The 10,278-nt window shown below is 44.9% G+C and overlaps 2 protein-coding genes across 2 annotated transcripts; one reads left to right on the plus strand and one right to left on the minus strand.

Moving 5' to 3' along the window:
- Positions 1–4,821: 4,821 nt before the first annotated feature.
- Positions 4,822–7,939, minus strand: zgc:154075 (uncharacterized protein LOC556929 homolog). Its single transcript, XM_057041220.1, has 13 exons — positions 7,621–7,939; positions 7,463–7,547; positions 7,310–7,383; positions 7,163–7,222; positions 6,899–7,006; positions 6,729–6,785; positions 6,471–6,601; positions 6,316–6,370; positions 6,131–6,223; positions 5,908–6,042; positions 5,532–5,633; positions 5,211–5,372; positions 4,822–5,092 (listed from the first exon to the last, which is right to left on the minus strand). Exons 1-13 carry the CDS (start codon positions 7,711–7,713, stop codon positions 4,964–4,966), a joined length of 1,284 nt encoding a protein of 427 aa, XP_056897200.1. The 5' UTR covers positions 7,714–7,939; the 3' UTR covers positions 4,822–4,963.
- Positions 7,940–8,124: 185 nt separating this feature from the next.
- On the plus strand, positions 8,125–10,111 carry taf10 (TAF10 RNA polymerase II, TATA box binding protein (TBP)-associated factor). The gene is made up of 5 exons (XM_057041221.1): positions 8,125–8,497; positions 8,683–8,828; positions 9,031–9,095; positions 9,365–9,479; positions 9,814–10,111. Exons 1-5 carry the CDS (start codon positions 8,365–8,367, stop codon positions 9,901–9,903), a joined length of 549 nt encoding a protein of 182 aa, XP_056897201.1. The 5' UTR covers positions 8,125–8,364; the 3' UTR covers positions 9,904–10,111.
- The last annotated feature ends 167 nt before the right edge of the window (positions 10,112–10,278 follow it).

Consider the following 10,278-nt stretch of genomic DNA (forward strand, 5'->3'; position numbering starts at 1 on the left):
CATGTGACTGTGGAACTGGGCCATTTGGTAGGATTTGACAGCTGAGAAAACGACAAATTATGAAGTGATAGAAACTGAACTTTCTGTTCACGTGAAGCCAGTTGTTGCAAAACTAATCGGACTTCTGAGGCAACGTGACCTAAAAGATTACGAGGGCAAATAAATAGAAGGATGTTTGAAAAACCAACAAGTCAGTCACCTCATATCTTTATTTGGTTATTTAAGCTTGATTGATTGGCGTTGGGAGGACATGCTGTTCTTATTCATCAGTTCAGAGCTTCGCCTGAACAACCCAAACGTTACTGAGTCTTCCCAGCTTCTCCATTCATGTTCCTATCTGAGAAATTCACTCTTTTGGGGAGAAAGAACCCATACAGGTGTTTTCTTGTAGAAGTGGGTTTGACAAGGACACCTAATACATAAAACACTGTTTTTGAACGACTGTAAGGGCCGTTGGGGAGAATTTCCCCTCTTTTTCCTGGATCCTTTTGCAGATAGGAGCTTTTGCGCTTCGGCCCCGGTGGTGTGATGAGAGGCTGGGCCTTCGTGACGTCATAAAGGTTCTCAGTTGACCTGTGTGGGAGTCTGCGTGTGTGTGGGTGGCATTTGGCCGAAGCACAATAAAGAACTGATAGAGGGCAACGAGAGGGAGACTGCCAGTCTGGTCACGGTGGATGGGACTTGTTTTGAGGGCAGCGTGTCACATTTGACTGCACTGTCTGTTTGTCTTCACCCACGGAGAGAGGAGCACAAGGACAAAGAGGCTGGTTTAGCGAAAAATACCGGGAAGTGAGTGCCAACCATTCTTTATCTTGCCAGTCAAGTGTGCGCCACCATCCAGGGCAGGTTTTATTTCCCCAGTAATCCATACGAGAAGTCAAATAAAGAGAAAGGCAGTAGTGGCGACCCCACCCTCTCCCGGGGGGCGTTCAGCGTGGTTCATCAGCAGGGCCCGATGTATCAACCCAGTGAGTCCACGTCTAATCCGGCCATGTGCAGCGCTGGTTTCTCATTCAGTATTGATCCAGCCACATTCGCTGCCTGGATTAGCAATAATCTGCTGCTTTGCCCTTCGTGGGCGCGTGTAGTGACCCAGGATGTTGGAGGCAGCGGGGGTTGTTGTCTCCCAACGGGAAGGTCAAGTCATTTCCTGCTCCGACAGACCTTCGTCCCTCACAGCTGTCGGCGCAGTCAGAAGCCCACCTCCCACATGCGCACAGCCCCCCCACGTGCGCGCTTGTTTTTCAGAAATGTGATGGATCGCTCTGAAGGAACTCCCTCATGTCAGATTAAAGACGGACCATCAAACGTGGACTCCAAGGACCCTCGATCAAAGCCTGGAAGCACCGAGAGGCACTAACGGTTCAAGTTCTGAAACATCCGGCAGCAGTGCTGGAAATAAATCTCAAAACATCATGTTTTCAGAACAACCACAATGAAGACAGTAAGGGCGACATGTGGGGGGAAAACCTACCGGAGCTCAAATTTCCGACCTTTAGTTCAGATTTTATTACCTTTAAATTCAGAATTCTGGTTAAAGAAAGAAAGAAATGGGCAGCTTTTAAAGGGTTTCCAATGAATTCTTCTCATGCAGCAGTACAAATGCGCAGCACGCCAACTCAAACGTGTACTGAAGTTATTGTACATTGAATTGGACAGCAGAAATGCCTCCCTGGAAAGACAATTACAATAAGTAGGTGTCAACATACAGTACATGTTGCATGGTAAATACATTTGTGTAGGTTGATGTGCTGACATAAGGGATTCTCTTATAGAGGAACCAGCTGTGTACAAACATGTAATAGTAATTACGGCGCTGCCGCTGCAGACGTGCAGACAGACGAGCCCGCTGCTGTTTTCCCTAAACATGCGTGGCATGTTTGGGCCTCGTATCCCACGCGTGTCAACACTGGGAGCTGTAACATGTATTAAAAAAAAAAAAAGACTTCATGAAATATCCCTGTTTCCTGCCTACCTGACCACAGCTCATTGCCACCACCCACCACTTCCTTCAGTCTGACCCAAAACAGTCACATTTCTGCTGCCAAACCCTGATAAATGACTCAAACTTCTGAGGGGAGGAGCTTAGAGAAACACACTCCTTCAGGTGAACCAACGCAGACGTGATCATCCACAGGAAACTGTCCTAATTTAATAGATTTACTGGTCTGACAAGGACCCGGGGGTATCGGGGAGGAATCGGCCTCCTTCGGCGTGTGAGTGGGTGTCCCACCGTGACCTTTACCCTCCCCATCCTGTAGGGACACGGCTCACTTATCAAACGCCGAAGGCCACAGGGAGGACGAGGACAGACTGCAGATGGATGACAGCCGATGCAGTAGCTGAGAAACCGCTCAAACGAGACCATTCATCTGGATCTGGGTCGGAACGCCGCGTTAATGATGATTTAAGACTCCACACAACACTTCCCCCAACACAGGCAACAACACACTTTGTTTTTTTCCCAAAGCGAACCACAATGCAGTCTGGGGGTGAAGCTGCAGAGGAAGTGGCCGGTACCGGAGTGATTCAAGCTGCGTCACATCTGATTTCACGGTGACAGCTTCAAACGAGCAGCAGGGCCCAGGGCATGAAAAGAGCCATTCTTTGCCCGTGGACGCGTCTCTGACAGGGGCGGGCAAAGACGGCCTCAAGTCTGCAATAGCGTTAGAACTATAAAAAGAGGGTGTATTTAGACTTGTTTGAAATGACAAGATCATTGCTTCAAAACCATAAACAGCACCATCCGATTGCTCAATAGGACATGGACGAGATGAGTGTTTTCCGTATTGAGTAAAGTCTATATTTGCTCGGCTTGGCAGTGAGGTCAAAGTCTTTTTGAATCACCACTTAACCTCCCTTTTTGTGTTTTCCGTGTGTGTGTGTGTTTGTGGGAATCAAAGCCATCTGAGATCTCATCGCAACAGATTTCTGGAAAACCGTGGCTGAACCTCCTCGTCTTCTGCCACAACATATCTTAGAATCCTGTCGAGCAACGATGCCAATATTCCTCTTTTTCTCATTCCATCCCTCCCCGCACTCCCACCTTCTTCCCTTCGCTCACTTTACATTCACTCCCGCCCCATCGTTTCCTGGTGAGTCACCAAATGAGCCAAACTACAGCGTGTATAACACTTTATTGGTTCCGTTCCTCTATTCCTCCTCCTCTTGTTCTTCCAGGATGGCAGATTTCTGCTCTCTGGGGTGGGGGTTGGGGGTGAGGGAACTGTGAGATTCCCTCCGTTTTAAACGTGATGTTGCTGCTGCCAGGCGTGAGGAGGGAGATCTCAGCTCTCTGTCTACTGTAAATCACAGTGGGATTGAAAGAATCCGTACGTTAGTTAATCCCTCTAAAGCCGCAGCGCCAGTCAGTGGAAACTATTCCTCACTGTTGCGTTGGTCTGTTTCTAATGAATTGGGTGGACGTGATGCTGCTGTGAGGTAAGGACGTGCGCTCACAGCACAGAGCTCGTCTCCGCGTGAGGCAGCGCCGAGGGCAGGGCCCTCCGGAAGATCGCTTGAGTCACTCAAGAATACAGCTGCTGACTCAGTTTGAAAGCTCTCTAGGAGTACGGCGCCAGTTTATCTGGCTCGGCCCGTGTGACTTATGCTCCTTGTACTCGTATGAGTCGGCGTAGTGCTTCGCGATCACGCCAATTTTTTTTAATTACAGTGGGAGCAAAAGACAAAAAAGGTCATGACCTATATTTTAGGACACCTTCAAAAGGGAGACTAAGCACAAGCCCTGAATACAAGAATTATCAGGCAGGTGACATCATGTGGAAAATAGAATCTTTGCCCGAAGGTGTGCCCACGCTCACGCAGTCTTATCCTGGCAATGAATCAAAGCTTTCCCTCATTTCTTTAGTTTTATCGACACATCTCTGTTGCCACAGCAATTTTATACTTGTGACAACGAGAAACACTTCGGGGAGTAGGAGTCTCTGGAATACAGCAGAATTAGTCATCCCAGCATGTGTCGCAAGGTCCCAACATGGCGTGGAGTTGTCACTATCTTGTACGCAGTGCGGTTAAGAAAGACCCCACCCTTCATGACGGAGTGTGACTTACTGCAAGGGCTGTGCTACCTTTAGGTTTTATATACACCAAAGAAGTGCTCTCTCTCTATATATATACATATATATAACATTGATAAATAAAAACAAAGGCATATGCTTTTATTAGGCTTAAAAAAGTGTATATGGAGAATTGGCTGAAGATGCATGCTGCAGTCATTGAGCTGATTTTTACTTTAGCTTTAACTAAATTTTAAGATTTAATGGTAAAAGCTTTTCTCAAAAACGGTTTCCACAACATTCACTCATTTATTTTCAAACATACATTAAATTATTCACGTTATTCCACCTCATTTGAATATTTTCTGACTCGTTTCTAACAGGTGACCCAGGCGAATACGGAGTTGTAGTCAACCAGCGACGCCTTGTGTTCAGAAATGGAAGCGCAACACAACACAGTGCAAAAAAAAATGGAAAGAAATCAGAAATGACAAACACTAAAGGGGTTTTAACAAATTACTAAGGGAATTAAGACTGGTTCCTATTAAATATTGTTTCACAGATGTAAATTAGGAGTCAGGACTAATCGGTGGGAGTGAACTATATATTTTTTTTAATCAAAATGAGGATTAAACTGAAATCTGTCAACTGTCAGTGAAGCCTAGGCTCCTAGACCTCTGACACCTCATGTTTAATTTATGTGCACATAGAAGAGATTCACATTCACAAGGAATAAAAAGTTATTGTGGTGTTGTGTTGCATGGAAAAGAGTTGTTTGTGGGTGTGGAAAGTCAGCATCAGGGTCTTCAGATGGAAGATTCATTGTTTATTGCAATCTGCTTGACAAAGTGAACAAAACTAGTGTTTCAAACCCATTAAAATGGACAAGTCACTGTTTCTCCAACCTTCTACAGGTCCCCTCAACAGCTCTTATTCACCAGTTATTGTCATTTTTGGTTCGTTTCACCACAGTACACCACTCGGCTCTGCAGACGTGAACGCTCGGCCTCAAACACCAGTAAATGGCTCATCAGCGTCTCCTCCGGACCGCTGCGGATGTGGGATGGATCACCGTTCTGCATTCACAAAAACACGCATGGTTAAACAATCAGATGTGCCAGTAATATTAACGGGCAAATGGGGACCTGGAAAAAGACTCTGTAGGAAACCAGGACAGCATCAAAGATCACTCACCGCCACAGCAGAAATAAAGGCCCTGATGAGGTTATAGTCTCCTGCCGCATGGCCGCTCATGCCGAACTTCTTGGGGATATCATCTTGTCCGACGTGCCTTGTTGACATCTGGGTCAGAAAGTCAAACACGCGGACCTGGTGGCCGTCGTAGGACAGCTCTCCCTGACAGGGTTTCAACAGGACAGGTAAATATCAACCGATTCGCTTTTCAAAAGCAAGGTTTTGGCCGAGTGCACAAGTGTGTCTCAGCTCACTGAACGCAGCATTTAACAAAATGCACTGCTTTTTATTAGTATGTGCCTCACTGTGTTTTCTTGCTACCTTGCTGCCGTAAATTGTTGTTTTTCTTTGGCATATTTCTTCGGTGAACGCCACCATGGTAAACGCCGCCGTCACCCCCCCCTCAAACTCCAGGTTCACAATCTGGTGAGAAAAGAAGACATGACGTGAATAACAAGGATTTAACTTTATCATTCATCCATCTTCCACCAGGATATCTCTAACTGAGGGTCGGGCACACTTGGCTCATTATAGTATATAATAATAATATCTAGAAATAAACACCCATTTGCTCCTGAGACCAATTCAGATTTGCCAAATTTTCCTAAGCCCCAAATGCATGTGAAGTATCCCTGAGACCCCGTTAACAGGAACCAACACGTGTTTAGGTTAATAATAATACCCAGTCCTCTCCAACCTGATTACTGCAGACGTCATTGTCACACGCGTAGACGCAGCGACCATAAGGTCCAGTCCGCAAAGCCTCAGTCACCGACTCCAGGTTTGGGTGGGAGTTCGCACATATGACTGACACGGGCCAGCCAGTGTGACCCTAGCGCACAAACACAAAGAGAACACACATAAAACGAGGATTTCCTGTCAGGGCGTTGCGTCTGTGCTTTAAACTGTGGAAACTGTACCCGTTTGATGCTGTCCAGGTATATTTTGCATGCAGAATACGGACAGTCCTTCTCTACGGGACAGTCCAGGCAGCGATCTGCAGCACCTGCCGGCTTAAAAACACACCCAGTTTTGCCCCTTTCCCCCTCAATTGTGTCAACAGGTCATCAAATATTTGCTCAGATATTCAGATGCCACAACCCACCTTGTTTTCTGTCGTGAAGAGGCTGAGGGATCCGAACGATGACACCTTCAGACACCTGCAAGTTAAAAGCAGCCCCCTCAGTGTGTGGTCCAGTGCAGCATGTGTTACTTTATGGCATCTGCTCAGCTTGTGTTTTATTATTCCTTGCAGATTACCTGCGTGCTCCAGCCCAGTGATGTATCAGGTCAATGTCGTGGCACGACTTGGCCAACAGAGAGAACGAGCTCTCGGCTTCATTCCTCCAGTTTCCACGAACAAACGAATGAGCAAAGTGGTAAAAGCCCACCTACGACGGGACAAACGTCTTTCAGCAGTCTCAAATGAAATAAACATGTAATTACTATCATGGCTACAGGGAAGAGCCCGGACACATGCATATATAATTCATTTATTCATATACGGTGCTTCCCTACCGGCTCGAGGTGCTGAATATGAATGACATCGCCTATAGCTCCAGCATCAATCAGCTCCTGTAAGATTGACCAATGAATGCAATTTGTTAGGCCAGAATAAAAACGTGATATTAAAATCCTACTCAAAGTCTTGTAAACAACAACCAAGCAGAAAGCAGAGAAATATTAACCTTTATCTTGTGGATGGTTGGATCGTAGCGGAGAACGTGGCCCACTGACAGCATGACTCCGCTCTGAATGCAAGTCTGCACGATCAGTTTGCAATCTTCCACAGTTGTCTGACACCAGAGAAACACACAAAAAATGTTTTTCATTTATTTCTCATTTTTATTCATATATTTTATTGATTGAGGACAACTTTGTGTATTTTTTCCCAGCATAAACGCACCTAAACTAGCCATAGTAATCAAAGGGTGATCAGAACAGAGACTCACTGCCATGGGTTTCTCCAGCAGAATGTGGTATCCTTTTTTAGCAAAAGCCACTGCAGGCTCCTGGAAGACATCAAAATCAGGAATACTTTCAAATAATAATGAGATTTTCACCTGGAAGAAAGCAATACTCAACTCTTGCATACTTACCTTATGTAAGCGGTCAGGGGTACAAATGATGACCGCGTCTGCAAACTTCTCTCTTTCGACCACAAACTTCCAGTCTAATTCATCAAAAACAAATGAAAGCAGTGGCTGTTATTATAATAGACTATTCAATAATATGCCTTATTTTATGCAGACCTTCAAATAGATTTTCGCCACCAATGTTGTGTTGTTTTCCAAGTTTTGTGCGGGCGAATTTCCTTGGATCAGCCACCGCAACAACCTGAAAATGCAGAGGCATCAGCTCCTGCACAGTTAGTGAGGACAGCTTCAGGTGCCAGGTCTCTCACACCTACCTTCATGCGCTCAGGGTGGACGGACGCAAAATTAGAGTAGTTTTCTCCTCGGTTACCGGCTCCCACCACGATCACACGGACAGGTGACGTCATTCTGGAAGCCGACACCAAGCAGAAACCAATTCTGGACCGTAACAACCGGTTCTGTCCCGAACTGCTATGAAACCCTGACAGCAACCTTTCCCGCCTTGCTCACGGGACATAGAACAAATCATAATGTGAGCTCAGCACACCGGACACTTCCTTAAGGTTTAGCAGCCAGGGAAGTGTCGCCCCCTACAGGTCACATTCTGCAGACATCCAGAGAGCACAGACAAAATGCCGTGCATGACACATGCCAGTCCAAGTTAACGTTAACTTTTATATAGATAGAAACAATTGTACGGACACCCCTTGTCCTGAAAATAAAGTACGTAAATTTAGATCGAGTCCGTTGGTCGCCCAAAACCTTCGGAAATCTTCGGTTGCTTCCGTCAGGTTCCGAAACAAGCTGGGTCACGTGTCGCTACCAGCTTTGCAGTCCAGCTATGCTGTGTGGTAGCTTAGCTTTCTAACGATAAATAGTGCCTGCAGTTTATCGTTTGAATCCCAATTTGATAACAAAACTAACGTTAATTCCCTGTACAACATTTTATAGTCGCTTATTGGTGGGCGTCATAGAGCACCGGATCGTGTTTTAGACCAAAGTCGAGCGTTTCTTTGTGGTAGCTAGCAAAGATTAGCGCGTTAGCTAACAATTTCACCATGAATATGGATAACGCTAATCAAGCTGTCACCACCGGAGTCTCATCGACGACATCTTCAACTTCAAGCAATTGCATCGCTAATGAAAACGCAACAGAAAACGCCGGCAGCAACCCTCCTGCCACTAGTAATGGTAAGATTGTGCCAGGCTGGTCTTAAAGTTGGTGGTTGCGTTACATTGTTCAAAACACAAGCGTTAGTCTGCAGAGGCGATTTCTTGGATTGTCGCGTTGCATAACGTTACACAAGTCGGTGCAGATGTGCCTGCTGCTGGTTATTTAGTGCAACAGGTTGTTGACTTTGTGCGTTGTGTTTCAGCGTCCATGGTGACACCGTCAGCCGACACAACAGTCTCCAACGGGGTCTATGTTCCTGGAGGAATCGCCAACGGAGATGTCAAGTCCGCCGTCTCAACCACACCTCTGGCGGATTTCCTCATGCAGTTGGAAGAGTACACTCCTACAGTGGGTCTCTGTCTTTACAAAACACAGTCATGTCAGAAACACAACAGCTTTTATTCATGATTAATGTGTGTCTGTGTGACTCAGCCGCCAGGGAATTAAGTTGTCCTTGATTTTTCTTGTCACGTAAAGGTTGTTCACCTCTAAACTTGCTTCAGTGGTGTTCTTCTGTTTGAATCTGTTCATGGCCATGTTGACCTTTCAGATTCCTGACGCAGTGACAGGCTACTACCTCAACCGGGCTGGCTTTGAGGCCTCTGATCCCAGAATGTAAGACAATGACTGCATTATTATGGTTTTTACTGTTTCTCCACCACAGGTGTTTGCACCAGGAACTGATTACTGAACTTATCTTTGTTGTAAAAAAACCACATACTAAATCTACCGGGAACTGAGCATTTTATTGCATTTGGTGTGAAGAGATCTGTCATGGCTATGAAAAGATCTTCTTTCAGCAATATCTTTGGATATGTTGGAACATTTGGAAAAGCAAAAGATGTGATTGTGATTTCATCTGAATGGTTTGTTTTTCTCCTCAGAATCCGCCTGATCTCCCTCGCCTCTCAGAAATTTATCTCCGACATTGCCAATGATGCGCTGCAGTACTGTAAAATGAAGGGCACGGCTTCTGGCAGCTCCAGGAGTAAGACAAAGGTCGGTGTTTTGGTAGCTGGTTATGTTATTGAATAGGTTTTCTCAGGACAATAAAGAGCAGAATCTGCAATTGCCAACAATCTTTTAGATAGAAAACAGAACTCTTCATTGATATTTGCAGCTTCTGTAAATAATACGAGGAATTATTTTGAGTATGATCCATTTGATAAAGACTTCTCAAAAACTTAATGACTTGATGATTACAGTAAATGTGCTCAGAAATCAGAGAATAAACAGTTAGCTTGATGAGTTCTGCTTTAAATGCATCACATGTTGCTGTGTATGACTGCGACCAGCTAATAGCCTTTTGACTTATCTGTCCCTCTCTGTTTAGGATAAGAAATACACGCTGACAATGGAGGACCTCGCTCCTGCTCTCTCAGAATATGGTGTCAATGTTAAAAAACCGCATTACTTTACATAAAAAAGTCTTTCCTGAAGGCCTTTGTTTCATTTCCCCGTGGTGTCACTTTTCAATCTAACTTTTTTTTATTGTGGTGCGTTAGTACATCATTTGCAAACATTTGTAGTCTGATTTTCCATGTTTTTGTTATTATTTTAACGAACCACCTTTTCAGTCTGACAGTTGTGAATTGTTTAATTTGAGTAAATAAAACGTACAGAAACAGTCATTTACAGTCATTTTTGTGCTGGTACACGTCTTTGCACTTGTTCACCGTTCTAGTTTTTTTACACACTTTGTGATCTCATTCTTTTTTTTTATTATTTGTCACTTTTAACCAATTACCGTAATTATATGACAAAGAGCATCAGTAATGTTAAAGATTAGCCAAATAAA

The sequence above is a fragment of the Takifugu flavidus genome, chromosome 8 (assembly GCF_003711565.1).
Source record: "Takifugu flavidus isolate HTHZ2018 chromosome 8, ASM371156v2, whole genome shotgun sequence".
Lineage (NCBI taxonomy): Eukaryota > Metazoa > Chordata > Actinopteri > Tetraodontiformes > Tetraodontidae > Takifugu > Takifugu flavidus.

Bases quoted from the DNA above. Each gene is read 5' to 3' on its own strand.
- zgc:154075 (XM_057041220.1), bottom strand. From the start codon at position 7,713: ATGACGTCACCTGTCCGTGTGATCGTGGTGGGAGCCGGTAACCGAGGA. The intron at 7,384-7,462 runs GTCTGCATAAAA...TTGATGAATTAG, and splicing joins TGGCGAAAATCTATTTGAAG to ACTGGAAGTTTGTGGTCGAA. The intron at 5,634-5,907 runs GTTGGAGAGGAC...TTTTCTCACCAG, and splicing joins ATGACGTCTGCAGTAATCAG to ATTGTGAACCTGGAGTTTGA.
- taf10 (XM_057041221.1), top strand. From the start codon at position 8,365: ATGAATATGGATAACGCTAATCAAGCTGTCACCACCGGAGTCTCATCG. The intron at 8,498-8,682 runs GTAAGATTGTGC...GTTGTGTTTCAG, and splicing joins CCCTCCTGCCACTAGTAATG to CGTCCATGGTGACACCGTCA. The intron at 9,096-9,364 runs GTAAGACAATGA...TTTTCTCCTCAG, and splicing joins GAGGCCTCTGATCCCAGAAT to AATCCGCCTGATCTCCCTCG.